Raw genomic sequence first — 20,975 nt, forward strand, 5'->3', positions numbered from 1 at the left:
ATGTTATAAATATAATAATAAGTAGAATCAACTATAATAAAAATACACAAATTTACGTGGAAACTAGTAGTAAAATATCACAAGATACCGACTCGATTAACTGAATCCAAAATTATGGATGTGATATTAAAAAACTAATACCATCAAACATGATGTTGTGCTGGCTAAATGTCTTTCGACAAAATAATGGCCTAGCCGCTAAAATACCTTATCAAATATACAAAAATCTCTTACAATATTAAATGCTTAAATAAGTCGAACAAGTTTTAAATTTATTCAACGTTTACTTACCAAATGAATTCTAGCGCAGCGGTATCCGGTGATGCCCTTCCTTCTTGAGGTTGATGGTTCAAGACCCGTCATAGATATAGGTGAAGTTAAGGAGTAGTTTAGATAGGAGTAGATTTAATTTGTCGTTTCAAAAAAAAAAAATCAACGATCGGTACAACAATAAGAAGTCTCAAATATATATGAGGGGTGAATGAACGATCGGTATATACGAGAATTTGAAAACCAAAACGAAGACAAAGCATGTCCAAACTTTAAATGAGTTTCTTTGACAAATGAGTGATCAGATATCGATATCTTAAAACTCTCATTACTAAAAGCCTAAAAAAAGTACGTAGTACCTTCCAAACATTTTGGATCATTTGAAGGTGGTCGAACATGCATTTGATCCATACATGCAACAACAACAAAAAGGATAATGGGCGGTATCTCCAAAAGAGTTCAACCCAAGATGAAATCATACACATTATTAATGATGTCAAATATCCCTATCTTTCAGAACAATTTTATGTCTGTTGCTTCCAAAAACATTTAGTACATCATCATAATTGGCTCGAACGAGTGCTCTCATCTTGTCTTGTAGTAGATGAAGTTTACTTCAACCATTGACACTTTTGATTAAATGACATTTTGCAAAGGTTGTTGGATTTAATTGGGCTTATTATGGATCAAATGGTTTTCAAATGAGTTATAAGATATTAATATCTCAAAACTCCTTTTACCAAAAGCCTTTAAAAGTACGTAGTACCTTCCAAACATTTTGGATCATTTGTAGGTGGTTGAACATGCGTTTAATCCATACATGCATTGTTAGAAGGACAATGGCCAGTAACTCCAAAAGATTTTAACCCAAGATAAAGTTATACACATTATGGATGATGTCGAATATCCGTATCTTTTAGAACAAGTATTATGTTTGTTACTTCCAAAAGCATTAATGCTTAATCATAATCAGCTTGAACGAGTAATGTTCTCATCTTGTCTTGCAACAAATGAAGTTTACTTCAACCATTGACATTGTTTGATTAAAAGGACATTCTACCATGGTTATTAGATTTATCAGGGTTTATTCAGTCTCTTTGGCAAGGCATTACTCGGATAGCGGCATGTTTACCACAAATATTTATTCAACGAGATGGAATAATCTAGTCTCGATTAAGTTGAATATATTCATGGGGAGGGTATTTATTAATCGTATTCTAACCTGTGCTAGTTTAGATGACCAAGGAATACACTTGGATTCTACTCTTTTCCTGCTTTGTGAAAAGGCCACATAGACTGTCCCACATTTGTTTTCTATGTGCTTCGTTATTCCCCACATTTGTTTTCTATGTGCTTTGTTATTCCCCACATTTGGCCTCTTGTTGTGCGGTGGTGGAATTTGTGCTATGGTGGTTGATTAGGGCATCCACAATGCATTGAATTCTATAGAGTTTAATGGATTGCCACACCATCTTTCTAGAATCCGTACAACTCTATCATTTTTTCCCTACAATGCATTGAACTCTACAAAGTTCAATAGAATGTTACAAAATGTAATTTATAGTAAATATTTGAGAATAAAAAACTTTCATTTTTCCCATTGAAGAGTTCAATGGCCTTTGAACTCCTAATCCATTGAATGTCAAGGTGGCAACTCACAATGATGGAGTTTCATCCATTGAATGACACATAGATTTGCCACCTCATTCAACTCTCCCATTAAACTCACCATTGTGGATGCTCTTAGATAAAATAGGCAGATGTTATGAAGCTTAATTTGGTGCATCACATAATGTTATGATGTGGTTATCATCTCCTCTTTTTGGGTTGTATGGAAGTTTCGTAAGCCCTTTTCTCTTTGGAATCGGTAGACCTTATAAAGCTAATATTTTTGATGATATTCACAATCATTTTTATGAATTTGTAAGAGGTGAAAGAACTATAGCATGAGCTGAGTTGGTTTATTGCAAAAGCCCACGTTAGTATTTACGGCTTTGCACTTTGTTCTTTTCTCACTAGCACCTTGTTAGTGTTTTACAAAATATTCTACGGTTCCAAAAAAACTAAGACTACATTTATAAACCTCTAACAAAAATCCTAAAATCTCTAAGTAACCAAATATATGTAAATGTTAGCTTTGAATAATAACTTAGGATGGAAGTAATCGGATAACTCTCATGTGGGAGAATTCAATTCACATATAAAAACAAAACAAATGGTTCCACCCAATAAAACTTTCACTCCACCCAATAAAACTTTCACTCCGCTCCCTAATTCATTAAATGAAAGAAAAGAAAAGACAACAAGAGAAAAGGATAGAAAGGAATTGATCTTCCTTTCCTTTCCTTCCTCTCTGGTCACTTCGGATTTGTGAGGACAATTTGAAGGGAAAATTAACTTGAATCTTCCATTCCTTTCTCTTCTCTTCTTTCCGATAAATAAACTCAAGAGCAATGATCCTTCCAAATCTTCCCGTTTCCTTTCGCTTCTCTTGTTTAATTAAGCTCTGGAGCGGATTGTTAGAACGTTGTAATGTAACAACTTCAAAGTTTGCAATTTTGTTGTTGAATCGCAGGCTTAAATGTTCTCGCCCTCTTATAGTGTCCACAGGAACACCATATCACAAGGAAGTGAGAAGGCTTTTTCTTTTGTGAAGAAAGAATGATGATAATCACTAAAATTACCAAAATAGAAGGGGTGAATATAATAGAATGACCTATTTTTCAAAACTATCACAAAATAACCATTTATTTTGCAAAACAGATATTCACGATATTCTTTTATTTTGTGAACTACATTTGGGGCCGTTTCAACAATTCTTGGCCAATTTTTCTTAATTAGGTTTCGCAATGCCTTTTGCACAATCGTTGTCTATCTTGAATTTCCATGGAAATTAAACAAGTCGTTAAGCCTTCATATCTTCCATCTTGAAACATGATTTCTTTCAATCTTAAATAAATTCACAATATCGTAAGTTAGAGTACTTATTGGGTGTAAGATGAAGTCAATTGGTGTTATGTCAGGACCAATGAAACGCTTTTTAGATTTGTGATCCGGTATAACCCATATCAGAGTATGCATGTATTTCCTTGATCTTGTTCTATCAAGGGGCAAAACATCATTACTGTCATGGAGGAGGGTCAAATCCTATCTCACCTTAAATATTGCATCAAAGTGGATGACTTCTACATAATATGCTACAAGATCATCAAATAAAAACGGTATTAATAAAAGATCATGCAAGAAACACTATACTCTTATGATATCCCATGTAGTGGTCTCATTATGATTATCTTCGATACACAAGTTCACCAACTTGTATCCATATGCAAACTATATTACTACTATATCAACTCGTATGGGTTCCTATGTATATGAACTTCAACTCAAGTCTAAATTAATATTTGATCGAAAAGGTTTTGAAGAATTAGATGCTTGAGGTCTATTATCATGTTTGTAATATATAGAGTATCATAATGAAATATAGTAATCAAACAATATTTTTATCAAATAACATCATAACTCAGAGAAAGTACAATCATTATAATGATTGGCATTTGGATATACTAGTAACAATTATAATCACTCCACATGTTATGTTCAGAGTCTAAGCTAAATATATACTGTATATATAAAAATCGATCAACATTTGTTCAGAGGTTTAACCAAATTATCATGCTAAAACATCCACAAAGGGTGAATGAACTCCTGTATTTTAGATTTTTAGGCAACAAGTACTTTGGTCTTAAGCATACTTTTTAACAAATGTAATGTTACTAGCATTTAACTAAGCTAAATATGAAGAAAACTGATTAACAATTTTTACCATATCTGGAAGGTTGGTGTATTTGCATATATTGTTGATGGGGCTTTTATAATTATCTTAACCACATCAAATATATTTCTTATCCCAATAGTTGAGAAATATAAAACAAAAAGATATATATCTTTTATATCATATCTTGTTCATATAATATACAAATAACTTGTAGAAACATACCTGTTATAAATGGAAAAAACCTCAACCTTTTGGTGTGAAAACATGACAACAAGGTTATAAGTGGAAAAAACCTCAACCTTTTAAACTCTTGGCTTGACTGGTATATTTAAAGTTTTAATTTCTAAAATAAACATTTTTAGTGGTTTTTAAAAATTATACAACCTACAAATACAAACAAAAAAAGAGTTGTCATGGGAATAAAAAGGAAATTGAAAGATCCAGAAATTAATAATTTTTGTGGCCAAATTAAAACAAAAGAAACCTTATCAAAAGGCATCTATATGTGTTCACACCTAACAGAGTGGATATGGAGTTGATGAGCACACGTATCAAAGCATTCATGAACACGTGTCATTTTATAAGAGGTCCATGTCATCAACCTGACACGAGTGGCTCTTTTTTAATTTAGATAAGCTCCAAAAGTTGGGATAAGGAAATAGAGGTATGGCGTTCTAATTTATTAATATTTTCCAAAAGACCCCTAAGTTATAGATAGTTCCATAAAACACCCTAATAACAATATGTATTCAATAAAACCCTTCAATCTAAATCACACATCACATGTCTAATTATATTGGGTTCTAGTGACTTACCTTTTTTCTTATATGAGAATAAATAAAAATAAAATGCAGGTGATTATTCTGTTATATAAAGTTCAGTTAGTGAATTTGAAAATGAACATGTCTATTGCTTGAAGTATGACCATTTGAGTGTGTTTATGAAAACTAACACAAACTTTGGGGCACTTTATGCAACTTGTTTATATTTTTAAATAGTTTCATAAACTCTAATATTTTATTTATGGCTTTATAGCACTCCTACTCTCCTCGGTTTTTTCACCTCTACACAAATTATAAGATCATGGGACCCACACTAGCATAAAAAACCGGTTTCCCTTACATGAGATTTTGTGTATAAAGTATCAGTCAAAATATCGTGTTTCTTTTCCATCATGTCTTCATATGTGATCTTAAAAAGATTAGTGGATTAACCCAATTGTAAAAAGTGAATTTGCCTTGTTTTGGCTATTGGATCGGGTTTTGACAAGTTTTAGACTCCCGCATTGCTTTATCTTTCTGATTTTAAAAAATAAAAATAATTATATAAACTTTTTTTTTTTTAACAAATTTTAAAATCCGGCATTGCTTTATCTTTTTTGATTTAAAGAAAAATAATTAAAATAACTGTAAAACTTTTACAAACACGATCACCTTAAAGAACGATACATATCATCACAAATTCATGATTATCACATCTGCTGCCCTACTTTGTGTTTGGATTTCTTAATTGTTTCTATGTTAACTCGATGTGCTAGTTTGTGTTAGAAAACTGAGGTAAACCGATTGCTTGAATTCTCTGAAAGTCGTGATGTACTTTCAGATTGAAATATTTCGATGACACAATTGAAAAGTCAACCGAATGAAACTCGGAGAATGAAGAATGTTATGAACTTCTCGTTTACCATAAAAAATGATCAAAAACGAGATACAACTCCTTATGTTTGGAAACTGCAAAAACTGCCACAAGGCAGTTTCAAACCTGTCACAAATCTACCATAAAAAACTAGGTCCAAGATAAGGGTAAAAAACAGGTCCACATGGGTTTTGCTCCTTGGACCCCACAAGGGGTTGTCATCCCCTTGGACCTCGTTACCAATGACATTGCTCCCGTACCCCGTTGGTTCATGAGTTTTGCCTCTAAATAGCAATATACTTTCAATCGAGACAAATTTAAACAAATGTACAATCTGTACCATCCTAAATTGTTTAATATTTATCAAGGTAACAATGATCAAAACAAGTTAATCTTATTAAACTTAAATAATATTGATGACACAAATCACCAACAATTCTCTCTCAATAAGACTACTAATTCTTACTGTTCATATAGTATGATATGAATATACCACATCAATTCGTTATGTATGGATGATGAGATTTCATTGATACAGAGCTAATTCCAATAGACTTATTGGAGAGTCCCATTGGCGTGCATCCAGTAGGAATTGAACCTACGAATTCACCAATTATGAGTTGGGTGCTTTAACCATTCAACCACGTTCTTTGATTGCTCATATTGTTGGACATATGCACATAAAATACATATAACATAACTATTTGTGATTGTTCTACTTTATAAAAGAACTATGAAATTAATTTGAATGTGTATCATTTTCTGCTTCCATATTGTTGGTAGAAATCGACACTTCTCCTTGGACATTGTGCCAAAAGATAAAGCCTGTAGATTTTATAATAACAGATATTTTTTTTTCACTTTAAATAACTTCATAAACGTAACTGATTTAAGTCATTTGAGTGTAAATTGAGCCAACCATATCTTTTAACCGGCACACGAGATAAAAGGAGTGATAAATACAATATCATTTTCTCATGATATTTTGAATGCACGCGAAAAATAGAAGAAGATAATTGAGAAAATTTTATTTTTTGTTCCTAGAGGCTAAAACTTAACCCCAAACCGCTTGTATATAAAAAGTCTATCAACATTTCGTAAGAGCAAAAGAGTCTCTTCCACAAGAAATCATCACAGCTTTCATCCACCCTCACATCCATGGATCCTTACAAGGTAGAACTCTCGTATACTGTTTTTGAAGCTTATGTACTACTTCAGTGCTGTTTCCGCAACTCTTTGACTCAGTTATCTCTATATGAATCGTGTTTGTTAGGTTATATGATTTATATATTGCAATTTGTTGTATTTGAATTGATATACATGTTTGACCACTTGCTTTTGCGTAGTTTTTGATTCAATTGATTATTGATGATTGAGGTGAAGGTTTTTCCTGAATTAGATTACTTTTGCCCTAAATCATCAGATTGAAAGTATGTTGATTTTGAACTGTAGTGATCGAATTCGATTCACAAGCAGTTCCATCCATGTATGTTTCCTTTTAATAAAGGATAAATTTGATTTTTCTATGGTTTTATTTTAAGATACGGAGTGAAGCTCTGATTCCATGTTATATAGGTAATTTCTAGATTGCCTATTCATTTGAGCAACTTAAGATCCAATTTTTAGCTTTCTTTTATCAGCCGAGTTTCTGTTTTGCATATGTCAATCCGTAGGAACACTTGATTCTTTAACCTTGTATCAAATTGCAATATCAATGGTTTTTTTTTGGGGATTAACTTATCTAGTGCTGATATTCTGATATTACACATATCACACACTACAATTGTGCATACCATAGTTCTACTTACTCATAGATTTTACCTTTTTGGCTGATGCAGTATCGTCCTTCAAGTGCTTACAATGCCCCATTTTGGACTACCAATTCTGGTGCTCCAATTTACAACAATAACTCATCATTGACAGTTGGCACAAGAGGTACTTAAGTTTGGTATCTGTCATCTTCTTCTCATCAAACTTGGAATTTCTTGTTGGACTCTTTCATCTTAGGTTATGTGAATATAAATCTCATCCACTAATCATAATTCCTCTTTTGTCATATTATAGGCCCAATCCTTCTTGAGGATTACCATTTAGTGGAGAAACTAGCCAACTTTGATAGAGAACGCATCCCTGAACGTGTTGTCCATGCAAGAGGTGCCAGTGCAAAGGGTTTTTTCGAGGTCACACATGACATTTCTGGCCTCACATGTGCTGACTTTCTTCGTGCCCCTGGTGTCCAAACTCCTGTCATTGTTCGTTTCTCCACTGTTATCCATGAACGTGGAAGCCCTGAAACTCTCAGAGACCCTAGAGGCTTTGCAGTAAAGTTCTACACCAGAGAGGTAAAGGACCCCCCCTCCCCTACCCCCTACCCCCTACCCCCTCTCAATTATCTTATATCTTCTTATTGACACTTGCAGGGAAATTTTGATTTGGTGGGGAACAATTTCCCAGTGTTCTTTATTCGTGATGGGATGAAATTTCCAGACATGGTTCATGCTTTGAAACCAAACCCTAAGTCTCACATCCAAGAAGACTGGAGAGTTCTTGATTTCTTTTCTCATCATCCTGAAAGTCTACACATGTTCACATTCCTTCAAGATGACATTGGTGTCCCACAAGATTATCGCCACATGGAAGGCTCAGGAGTCAACACCTACACCCTAATCAACAAAGCTGGAAAAGCATACTATGTAAAATTCCACTGGAAACCAACATGTGGGGTCAAGAGTCTTCTAGAAGATGAAGCAATCAAAGTTGGTGGAGCCAATCACAGCCATGCAACACAAGATCTTTATGACTCCATTGCAGCTGGAAACTATCCTGAATGGAAGCTTTTCATTCAGACCATTGACCCTGATCATGAAGATAGGTTTGACTTTGACCCTCTTGATGTCACCAAGACATGGCCTGAAGATATTCTGCCATTGCAGCCTGTGGGGAGGATGGTTTTGAACAAGAACATTGATAACTTTTTTGCTGAGAATGAACAGCTGGCGTTTTGTCCTGCTATTATTGTTCCTGGTGTTTATTATTCTGATGATAAACTGCTTCAGACACGTATTTTCTCTTATGCTGATACACAAAGACATCGCCTTGGACCTAACTATTTGCAGCTTCCTGCAAATGCTCCTAAATGTGCTCATCATAATAATCACCATGATGGATTCATGAACTTCATGCATAGAGATGAGGAGGTATGTTTTTCTATACTTATATTTTTATAAAAATAATAAATATGGTTTTTTGAGTTTTGTTAATTTTATAATCTTTTTATTCGTTCAGATCAATTACTTCCCTTCAAGACATGACCCTGCTCGCCATGCTGAACAGTACCCTATTCCTCCTGTTAGGCTGTCAGGAAAGCGTGATAAGGTCAGTTTATTTATTCTATTTTTCTTTTAAAATTTTTGTTCAAATTGTTACTAAAATGGGCAAAATAATTAATTTTTTCCAACACTTGTAAATTATAATTGTAGTGTGTGATTGAGAAAGAGAACAACTTCAAGCAGCCAGGAGAGAGATACAGATCCTTTGCTCCAGACAGGTTTTTATATTTTTTTCTCAAATTTCTTTTATTTATTTTTTTAATTTCATCAATAAACTAATGTAGTTTTTTTTTTTTTTTTTTTTTTTTTTCTTAATTCTTTTACAGACAAGAACGGTTCATTAACAGAATTGTTGGTGCTCTGTCTGACCCGCGGGTCACCCATGAGATCCGCACAATTTGGATTTCATACTGGTCTCAGGTTCGAAATATTAATAAATTAAATCCAAATAATCTACAAAAGATTAAGAGTAAATTACAAAACTTGTCCTTGTGCTTTCTGAAGCTAAAACGTTTTTCAGTTTTGATCCTTATTGCAAGGTTCAAAATCGATATAAAACCTTGAAATAAGGACCAGAATTGGAAGAAAAAAAATGTTTCAATTTTGGACTAAAACTTAAAACAAAGTAAGAATCAAAAAGTACAGGGACCATTTTTGTAATTTGCTCAAAGATGAATGTTTTAAATTCTTACAATTTACAAAAAAAATGGAATGTTGTTGCAGGCTGACAAGTCTCTGGGGCAAAAGATAGCTTCTCGCTTGAATGTGAAGCCAAGTTACTGAAGGGTAAAATTGGAAAAAGCCTTTGGGTTGTGGTATACAAAATAGTTTAGATAAGTTTGTTTGAGTCGAATGTGTTGTTATCGAATTGGTGTTGGAGTCGTTTCTTTAATGGTTGTAATGTGGAATAACTTTGCATGATGCTAATGATGTGATTGCTTCTTCCAAATAAAAATAAGTCAAATGTTATAAATTCTTTTGTCATGAATTTGTGTTATACGTTTGCATTTCTATATTATCTTTATGAATTAATGGGTTTAAATTTGCATGAAACTATTAGCCCTTTTCATCATGTTCATGTTGAATTTTTGGTGATGTTGGAAGTTGTTGATCTGATTCTTCATTCTTGTGATAAAGTGTGATCAGTTTAGGTAATTCGGTATGGGGTTAATTAATCAGTTTAGGATTGGTCTTGAGTGTTAACAATAACCAGCATTTTTTATGTAGGAAGACAAATAATCTTTGAATCATAGAAAATAATATTGTTTTTGCAAATAGTTTAGTTGCAACTATTATCTAGTTTTAAAGATTTAAATTAGCTAAACGTTTGTTAGCTTGATCCGACAATGACAAACCCTACTCTTGAAACACGAGGGAAAAGGGTAAACATTTGGGGTTGATTTTATTTTTGATTTTGATTTTTAATTGCTGTAATAGAAAAAAAAGCAAAATTAGTCATTTTAAGTATTTTAAAAAAAAAATCTCTAATAAAATCTTATTATTTTGAATCAATTTAATCTCAAATTAATTTTTGTTTACAAAGAAAACAGATTAATAGCTAAAACTTCGGAATAACCTTTTTTGGCCGGTTTTACAAATTTAGTCAGTATTCCGTTTTTTTTCATTAACCGGTTAAAATATTGAGATATATATATATATATATATATTTTAAAATTAGGTTATTTTTTACCAATAACCAAAATTAGTTCAATGATAATCTTCACTTTTTAGAAAAATTTCAATATTTTGTTTATTGGTAAAAAATAACATAACAATCTAGATTAGTTTAAGGTTTAAGGGTAATCTTAAAAAAGTCTCGATATTTTAGTTATTAATAAAAAATAATGAATATTTAGAAAAGTCATAATATTTTGCCCAATTAATGAAAAAAAAACGGAAAACTGACCAAATTTACGAAACCAACCAAAAAGAGTTATTGTGAAATTTAGACGTTAATCTATTTTTTTTTTCTTTAGAAAAATATTAATTTGGAATTAAACTGTAAGCTGTCCCAAAATATCGAGACATTATTGAAGATTTTTTTTAAAAAAAAAAATTGGACCAAAAACTTAGTAAAAGCTATATTTTGGACCAATGATGTTAGTAAAAAAAGAATTTGGACTAAAATGATAATTTTCAACAAATCATAGGGACAATTTTTACAGTTTTGTCTTTTGTTTAGAATATGAACAAAAACTGTTACAAAAACCTTACCAAAATTACATAAATGCTTTTTAGACCAAAATTGAAAAAAATAATCAACTATACTAGAGAGAGAGAGAGAGAGGGACCATAATTGCAACTTATTTCAATTTTTTATTATGTTAGATCTTGTTTAGGTGATAAGTTATTGCGTGATGAAACGTGGGGAGAAGCAAAAGTGAAGCCAACAAAACCAGGAACCGAGAAAAGGATTTTACATATTAAAATGCTTGAATTTTAGCAAGAAATTTGTTTCTTGTAGCAACTTGGTATAAAATAAGCGACCGCATAATTCCCCCTACACTTGGTAAAATGAATCTTGTGGAAGAGAACTCAAGTCAAATTTGTGTGATACGGTGGTATATATGGTTTGTGGGGTTACTTGGTAGTGTTTTATACCCACACACAGGAGAGATACCCAAAGGATATTATCACCTTTTGAGGGACCATTTTTGTCATTTGAATGGTTGTTTTTAATGCTTGTAGCCTTTGTCACACAAATGCATTATTATTTTTGGGTTGATCTAAAGGTTTTTTTATTTTTTTATTTTTTTTAATTATTTAATTATTTTTTTTGTTGTGTGTGTGAAAGATTTTAATATATATATATATATATATATATATATATATATATATATATATATATATATATATATATATATATATATATATATATATATATAACATCCTAAAATTCATAACCAAAAAATTTCGTTTTATATTGAATGAACCATCAACCAAATTTGTTTTTCAAAACCATAAAGTATTCAAAGTAAATCAAATAACATCCCAAAAGTACATAAGAGTCGATAACTGTGAAAAATCATGGTGTGTGTGTGTGATGCGATCATCTCATGCTCTTCTCCTTCGAATCGGAGGTACCTAAAACATAAATTGAAAATCGTAAGCATAAAACTTAGCGAGTTCCTCAAAATACCGCATAACATACATATATGCCAGCTCAAGGCTGTGCCGGGTCTATTTCACCCCATATAAATATAGCAAACAGGCACACATACATACAACACATACAACAAGAGTCACAAAGACTACAAGCACATACAATTCCTAGTGTCCTATAGAATAGTGAGCAAAATCACCTCGCAAAGCAACTCAAAAGTCGACACGTCCTCGAAATGCCACAACAAGTGCTAAACGCCACCTAGATAATCATACAAGGGAAAACCTGAATCTACCTTTCAGTAGTAGCTGATCCAAAATCCACAAGTCAAAGGTCAGCCCTCATGGTCAATGGTCAACGTCAACAGATGACCCTCAAGTCTTGACTAACTCATGGTCACATCGTGAATATGAACTCGACCCGGTCCTAACTCAGTGAGTCAACTCAGCCAATCAACTCGCCCAACCTCGATTCCAATCATCGTCACATCGTGTCCACTCCCGGGTCACGTTGTGACCTAAACCAAACAAAACAGTGACAGATGGCATGCATTTTCACGACGTGGCCGACTTATCCTCACGTCATGAGCGCTACCTTGGCCAACTTTGAGCATTAAGCTCTTATTCCTTTAAGCCACTACGTGGGGCTTTCTAGAGGGTCTTCCCTCACCCAAAAGATAATAAAAATCATGGCTTTTAGTCATGCATGTCTAATGCATAACTTAAACGCTCACTAGGTTAAAAGAGGGAAAATGAGATCAAGACTCATGCTTGGAGTCTAAAACCAACTCCAAAACTTAGATCTAAAGCTTATAATATAGAAGTTCTCTCAAGGATCCATAAAGTTGCCAACTTTATGGATCCCATGCATGTTATCCAACTCAACCATGCGGAAATGAGCTTAAAACCTAGATCTAGCATGCAAGAGGTAAAAAGGCCAAAGCTTTATGACTTACAAAGGTACAAAAGCTCAACAACAAGGTGAGGTAGAAGCTGGATTGCCAAGAGAATGCTCCACAAAAGTCTTCTTCCACTTCAATGAGCCAAAGACCACCAAATAAGTTCTTCAAGATCACCAAAAATGGCTAAGGACCTTAAGCAGGTCGAGATTAGGGTTTTCGGGAGGATATAGAGCGAGGGAGGCTAAGGATGGGCAACCCTAGCCCTCTCATTCCATTAAATACTCGGACATTAGGGTTTGGATCATCAATTCGTTCTTAGGTTGTGCGGCTCCGTAACTCACGCCGCGAGACTCAAAAATACGGGTCAACAAGGTAGGGGTGTCAATTTATGACACGAAACGACAAAAATACACGAAACGAAATGAAATTGGGACGAAATCAAAACTCGAATTCGTGTTCGTGTCAAGATTAAAAAACACAATGTCATGTCGTGTCGTGTTCGTGTTCATAAATCGACACGAAATTGACACGATTTAGCATGTGCTTGTCGTGTTTTTCATGTTTTTCGTTTTTGTCGTGTTATATATTTTTAAGTATGAATGAAATACACTAATAGTTATGTAATATTATCTTTGTCGTTTCGTGTCGTGTTGTCGTGTTTTAATTTGTTCGTTTTCGTGTTAATAAAAAAAACACGACATCATGTCGTGTCGTGTTCGTGTTATACAAAACCTTGTCGTGTCGTGTCGTGTCAGACAAAAACACGACACGACTGCCCGATTTGACAGCCCTACAACAAGGTAATGGTCACTCACGATGTGACCACCATATCTAACGTCGTGAACTTCTTCCAAAAGGTTAGAAATTCAAGAAACTAAGTATCTCCATGATCCGGATGTTACATTATCATTACAAGAAATTGGTGAAATTTAGTGTGGTTTATATATTTTTCTCAAGTTCATATTCTGAAATGAATTTTGTGTGTTTGATTATTAGGTATAGACATATGATAGATGGGGGGGGGGGGGACCCTAAGAGATTTATAAGGTATTCTTTGTACTTTTCATGCAAAGGCTTTAGTGTGTCAAATGATGGTAGAGATTAATAATCACTGGATCTCTAATTAGGATCCGATCAAAGCAAAATTTTGATCAAATTGGATCGAATTAATCCAATTTAGTGGATTATAACATAATCCATATCCTACAGATGAAATTTGATTTGATATCATTCGGATTTGTCAAAATCTAGATTCAAAGCCAACTTAAAATCTGTTAAAACTCATCCCTAATCAGATCAAGGTTGATCCAAATCAACCTTAAAATTCACCTCAAAATGAACCGGATTTAGCCAGATCTAGATCGAATTTATAACGATGTCATCCATTGGATTTTTAGTTTTTACACCTCTAACGGATAGACCAAGCTCAAACACACGCCTGGTCCTGGACACGAGGTTTACAATTTATGGGTAATTAGTACGTTACTAGGAGATAAGGAACTTTTATCTTTAGCAAGGTTTGACTCCGATTAGGTTGAATCATGGGTTAACTTTTGGAGAAGCAACGAAAGTGATAGGGTTGTTCTCGTCACCATTCCATGTTTTTTGGAGCATAGGTTTCTACTACTATAAAGAAAACTCTCCTGAAGAATCCTAAGAAGTTTATAAGGTGTTCTTTGTACTTGTCATTCAAAGGATTTAGCGGGTCAAATGATGATAGAGATTAATAACAAAACTGGATCTCTGATTAGGATCCAATTAAAGCCGAATTTTGATCAAATTGGATCAAATTAATCTGTTTCAGCGGATTATAACTGAATCCATATCCTACATATGAAAATTGATTTGATACCATTTGGATTTGCCAAAATCTAGATCCAAAGCCACCTTAAAATCTGTTAAACCCCATCCATATCTGAATCAAACCGGATCCAAATCAACCTTAAAATTCACCTCAAAACGAACCGGATTTGGCCGGATCTAGTGTGGATTTATGATGATGTCATCCAAACCGAATCAGATCCGTATCCAAATTAGATTTTTAGTTTTTACACCTCTAAAGGATAGACCAAGCTCAAACACACGCCTGGTCCTAGACATGAGGTTTATGATTTAGGTGTACTTAGTACGTCACTAGGAGCTAAGGAACTTTTATTTTTAGCAAGGTTCGACTCAATTCAGGTTGACTCACGGGTTAATTTTTGGAGAAGCAACGAAAGTGATAGGGTTGTTCTCGTCTCCATTCCATGTTTTGTTGGAGCCTAGGTTTTTGCTACTATAAAGACAACTCTCATAAGGTCATATTCCACACACCAAAAATCGATTTTTTCCCTCTCCATTCATTCTCTATGAATCCAAAAAGAAGGCTATTTTAGATTTTAGGTTTCTGAATATACATTTTGTGTATTGTTATTCCATAGTTATTGGAAAAAATGATAATCCACGTTAAATCCTGAGTACTATACTGAAAGCTTATAGCCGTTAAGCGGCGTAAAAACTCTTAAGAACTTGAGTTGTTCCACACAGTTTTGCAAGTTAAGAATATGTGATCTTCAGGTTGGTTTTATTATCTATGTCTCGTATTTTAGTTTGTCTGGTAACAAGATTGTCTTTTTCTACCTTTCTTATTATCAGATTTGATCATGATCATCATTGTCATTGGTGAAAAGGTTTAGTCACAATCAATCCTTTGGGTTTGAGTATAGCCATTTACAACCAGTCATGCCTTGTATGCGTGTAATTTTCCATTCATGGTGACCTTTTTTCTTGTAGACCCACTTACAAACTACTATTTTATAGTCAGGTGTTTGATCAACCAAGTCTCATACTTGATTATGGATTTTATCTCAGTTTCCATAGCATGTTTCCATTTATTGAAATCTTGGTCTGTTATGGCCTCCTAGTAGTTTCTAGGTTCATTATCACCTACAACTAACACATCACCTTCCTATATGAGTAAATGGTATATCTTTCTACCATTAGATTATCAGTTTAAAAGTATGTAGTATTCTACTAGATTGAGGAGAATATGTGGTACTATATCAGATTCATCAATGATGCTTTGTTGAGGCTCAATAGTTTTTTAACTTGATGTTGAATACTAGTGCCAACATTAGGTACTCTGTTGTTTAACTCTTAAACTTTTTTAAGAAAAATCTATCTCCTAATAGCCTTTTTGGATATCACCATTTCTTTTTAAATAGTATCTCAACATCGTTCACACTAAGCTAATGTACTCCTAATATTCTGTCAAAACCATTTAACTCAATGGGCAATAACTCCTCATGGAACTTATTCCCATTCAAATCGACGACGACTTTCTTCATGCATTCGCTAATAGGTATAAACTTTCTACTAGCAACCTCGACTATTACGACATTATATAATCTATCTACAGGAAGTGTTAGCCTTCTACCAAATTTATGAGAAATAAATGAGTAGTTTGGTCTAGAATCAAACAAAATATTAGCAGGCAATTCATTTACTAAAAATGTACCTGAAGCAACACTGATTCTTCCTTTGCTACTTCCAACGTCATCTGGAATGCTCTCACCTTTGGCTTGGGCGACACATTAGGTTTTGTAGATTCTTTCTTCTTTAGGTAGTCCTTTTGAATGTGCCCATCTTCTCTACAACCATAACACACTCTCTTATTGAATGTGCATTCATTGGAGTTGTGACCAGTTCTCCTACATTTATAACAGGTCACTTCCTCATTACATTTCCCAAAGTGCTTCTTCTTGCACTTCGCACACCAATTTGCTTCTTTGTTACCCCCAAACTTATTGTAGTTGGGGCAAGTCTTCGAAAATCTCTTTTTCTTATTGGATCTTGAAGACCCTTCTGTTAGGGCCAGAATCCTCAAAGCGTTCAGGATCCTCAAAGCATTCAGGATCCTCAAACCTCATTAGATATTCAGGATCCTCGACTATCTCAGGATCCTGACTATTACCATTATTATTATTTATTAAAATTTATAATAGTTATATTTCATTCATATCTAATACATGTGCATAAATAGTCAAGAGAAGACTTATTCTCAACAGAGTTTCGTCTCAACTATGTTAAAGACTCGGAGTAGCAAGTCAAACAAAGTTTACAGATCTGGTCATAGAGGATCCAGGGAATATCAAACATCTTGTTAGCTAGTTTAGACTATAAAAGTTAGAAGATTCCAAATAGGAGACTTGGTATTAAGGAAAACATTCCAAGACACCAAGGATCCTGGTGCAGGTAAATTAGCTCCTAAATGGGATGGACCATATCTCATAGATGCTGAAGCAGGAAAAGGAGCATATTTTCTAACATTTTACCAAGATCCTGGAATGCTATACATCTCAAAGCATACTATATGTAAATAAGGTCGATTGATCTTCAGCAAAACCAAGGTGCACATGTTCTTTACCTTAAACTTTTCATCATTTGAAGATTTTCTCCTCAAATACATTACTAACTTAAGCATCAGAGGGGTGTTAGCTAGACTAACGCCCAACCCTAGCTAACGTTTGCTATGCCCAAGATCCTAAAACATAAGGATCCTCAAGGTTGGAGATCTTGAAACATAAGGATCATGACGCACAAAGATCTCATCATCTTAACACTTGAATAATTCCATTATATCAACGGTATGATCTTTAAACTATTATATACACAAGCTAGAGACTGATATTCTCTCCTACGCTTAAGGGTACTTAATCCCCTCTAAGGTTTAAAGATCTAATCACCTCTTTCACATGAACTACGATTTATACACCTCGCTTGAACGCACAATATCTAACTATGGGATATGATTGGGGGATCATTTCACTATGCAGTGGCTTGGCAACCCTCTTATCTTTGAACATAAGTTAAGATCCTTAAGGTTTATAACATTTTCATGTTATCCAAAAATTGGGATCCTACCCCAGTGATTACTTAAGGCTTAAGACATTTTCATGTTATCAAAAGTTGGGATCTTACCCTAGAAATTACATAAGGTTTATGACATCTTCATGTTATCACACGTCGTAATTTTCCCCCCAGAAAATACACACGAATCATAACATTTTCGTAAGTAGGGATATTTCCCAAGAGATACGTCACAAGTTGGGATCCTCCCCGGTATATAACATTAACATGTTGGATTTATTGTATTTTACAAGAATATTGTCAAAGTCTATAACCTAAACATGTTATCCTAAGAAGGGAATTCTTCTGTATGATCTAATGATTAAGAATCCTCATCACTAAGGATCCTCATCATTACGGATCCTCATCATTAAGGATCCTCATCGCTATAGATCCTCGTCAATGAAGAATCTTATCATCAGAAGTGAACAAAGATCTTAAGTTCTTTTCTAAGTTGAGATTTAACCTCAACAAATCCTATGCTTGAAAAGCTTATGAAGCTTAAGGAAAAACTTGAAGAGGATCAGGTTCCATCTGTCCTTTTTCTCGAAAAACTCTAAGTAAAGTTTAAGGATCCTAAGCAAAAATCATTTGATTATAAGAATTCAAGTATGTTAAAAAGGATTCACTAAGAGAATTTTGTTTTAGGATTGGTTGCAGGAACCAAGTTTTCCGGGATCCTGATTATTTAAGGATCCTGATTATTTAAGGATCCTAATATAATAAAAGTCATGAAGAGAAATCAAAAGAGTGATATAAATGGAAAACACAACCATTGCATTCAAAATGGGTTGCACACCAACCCAACCTTAGCCTGGTCATCATCGGCCGCACCCTTCTTCTCCCCTCATTTGGTCAGCTGCAATACATGATCCTGATTGGCGGTAGTAGGCTTGCCAGTCAATTTGGCCAGTGTCTCGCGCCAACTGTCCACGTCCCAGGAACCTACATTCTCAAGATCCTCCGCAAGGCGGATCTTGGCTTCCCAAACAAATATCGCAATACTGACCTTCTCCTCAGAGATCACTTCCTCCATCTCGTGCAAGTGCTCCTCCCCCTTCTCCTTGCTGAGCACCTCCACTCTCCTCATCAGATCCTCGTTGGTCGCTTTCCACATCCTTTTTTGTCCCTGAAGGGCTTGTTCATCCCTCTCCGTTCGGATCCTTAGATCAGCAGAAACATGATCAGAGACCTAAAACAGATACGTAGTGAGTCAAAAAAAGGTAAAATAAAAGATAGAACGAGAATAAAACCAAAACTTACGGCTTGGGAGAAAGAGACCAATTTTTGGAGCGCTTCCTCAGCTCCGAGGCTTTCTAAAGATAGACCTGCAGACTCAACAATTTCCATTTTTCAGGATCCTGAAGTCTTCACTGTCAATTCAACGGTTGATATTTTAGGAGGAAGAGAAGATAAGGTCTTCTCCTTCTTCACTGTCGGCTGATCCTTCGACATGGCTATATCAAGATCAGCGAGTGTGAAGCAAGCATAGGAGCGAGTAACTTTGGATCCTATTTAAAATATATAACAGAAGACTATTAGTATCCTTCATCATGAGCAAAAGGAATCAAGGATCCTTACCTGTTGACATGAGTTCAGTAGCAGAAGAGCTTTCTTGCAGAGTGGCTTGAACAAATCGAAAGGATCTCTTAGCTCTTTGAATTTGAAAGCTGCAAAAAAGCAAAAAAAATAAGAAGATGTGATATCTAGGATCCTTATATCAATATAAAAGAATCCTACCCTTCTTGACCTAGGCATCCGACAGGAGATCCCCACTAGGAACAGAGTCACGTCTCACAAAAAGGTATTTCTCTTTCCAAGCTCCGTCATTTTGTTTGGTTTTCAGGACTAGAGGAGATCTGTGGGTTTTGACTTTGAGGAGAAAGCGAGAATTCCCAAAGGTTGTGAGATCACATATGCAGGCTAGCTTAGGGAGACCAATGTCAAGGCCTTTTTACTGATTTACTTGGTCAATCTAGTATAGGATCCTCCAAACAATCGGTATGGCCTGAATATATGAGATCCCGGTCACCCTGAAGAATTCAGAGAAAATCCCAGGGAAAGGGTATTTTAAGGCCAATGAAAAGGGATATTCAAGGAAACACACCCAGGTAGGAGAAACAAAGTCAGACTGAATGAGAGGGTCGAAGGGCCTAAAAATAGCTTTAGGGGGAAGGCTCCATTGAGTCCCAAAGACTCAATGTCATCATCACTGAAAGAACACGTCTCCTCATAGGAGAGAATCCGTTGGTCAATGAAGTCGTCTTCAGGGAGAGCTAAGATGTTTTTGACCATTTTTCTAATCATGATGGAAGAAGTAAAAACGTAGAGATAATTAACTTCTAATGAATCGCCGGTAATCGAAAGGTAACACAAGTAAAGAAAAGAAGAACGAGACGAGTAAAGAATGATGGAACTGATCACCTCTATTTATACTGAGGATTTGAGGCTGATTTGACTATTAACGACTAGTTATCAACTCGTTGGATTTCAAAATTACCTAGCCGTTAATGGTTAATTTTGAAAATTACTTTTCTCTCTCCATTTATCTCTTTAATTTAAGTTATTCCTTTAATATTCTCGAAATTAACTCCTATATTTTCAAGAATAACTTTGGGCAATTGTTAGGGTTTTGATCCTCATAGTGTTCAGGATCCTCAAACCTCATAAGATATTCAGGATCCTCGACTATCTCAGGATCCCGACTATTACCGTTATTATTATTTATTAACATTTATAATGGTTATATTTCATTCATAACTAATACATGTCCAGAAATAGTTAAGATATGACTTATTCTCAATGGATTTTCGTCTTAACTATGCTAAAGACCCTGAGTACCAAGTTAAACAACGTTTACAAAGCTGGTTATAGAGGATCCTGGGAATATCGGACATCTTGTTAGCTAGTTTAGACTATAAATTGACACTTGATCTCACACACGACACACTTTTGCTTACTCTACAAACTTTTTCACTTGTTCTTACTGAAATACTCTCTGTAATCATTGTTTTTTACTAATAAAATCATCATGGCAGGTGATCATTATCACCTCCCAAGGTTTTGTGTTGG

At 34.5% G+C, this 20,975-nt stretch overlaps 1 protein-coding gene and 1 long non-coding RNA gene across 2 annotated transcripts; one reads left to right on the forward strand and one right to left on the reverse strand.

Annotated features, from left to right (window-relative positions):
- Nucleotides 1-2,391: 2,391 nt before the first annotated feature.
- LOC145065467 (uncharacterized) lies at nucleotides 2,392-4,425 on the reverse strand. Its single transcript, XR_013688433.1, has 2 exons — nucleotides 4,271-4,425; nucleotides 2,392-3,467 (listed from the first exon to the last, which is right to left on the reverse strand). It is a non-coding gene; the product is annotated as an uncharacterized LOC145065467 (long non-coding RNA).
- A 2,284-nt stretch (nucleotides 4,426-6,709) lies between these two features.
- Nucleotides 6,710-9,996, forward strand: LOC145065466 (catalase). Its single transcript, XM_079012450.1, has 8 exons — nucleotides 6,710-6,856; nucleotides 7,522-7,618; nucleotides 7,748-8,025; nucleotides 8,104-8,880; nucleotides 8,969-9,058; nucleotides 9,163-9,230; nucleotides 9,339-9,432; nucleotides 9,736-9,996. The coding sequence occupies exons 1-8, from the start codon at nucleotides 6,842-6,844 to the stop codon at nucleotides 9,793-9,795; spliced, it is 1,479 nt and encodes a 492-aa protein (XP_078868576.1). The 5' UTR covers nucleotides 6,710-6,841; the 3' UTR covers nucleotides 9,796-9,996.
- The last annotated feature ends 10,979 nt before the right edge of the window (nucleotides 9,997-20,975 follow it).

The sequence above is a fragment of the Lactuca serriola genome, chromosome 8 (assembly GCF_051521515.1).
Source record: "Lactuca serriola cultivar US96UC23 chromosome 8, Lser_US96UC23_V15, whole genome shotgun sequence".
NCBI lineage: Eukaryota > Viridiplantae > Streptophyta > Magnoliopsida > Asterales > Asteraceae > Lactuca > Lactuca serriola.

Bases quoted from the DNA above. Each gene is read 5' to 3' on its own strand.
- LOC145065466 (XM_079012450.1), top strand. The intron at 8,881-8,968 runs GTATGTTTTTCT...TTATTCGTTCAG, and splicing joins TCATGCATAGAGATGAGGAG to ATCAATTACTTCCCTTCAAG. The intron at 9,059-9,162 runs GTCAGTTTATTT...TTATAATTGTAG, and splicing joins TGTCAGGAAAGCGTGATAAG to TGTGTGATTGAGAAAGAGAA.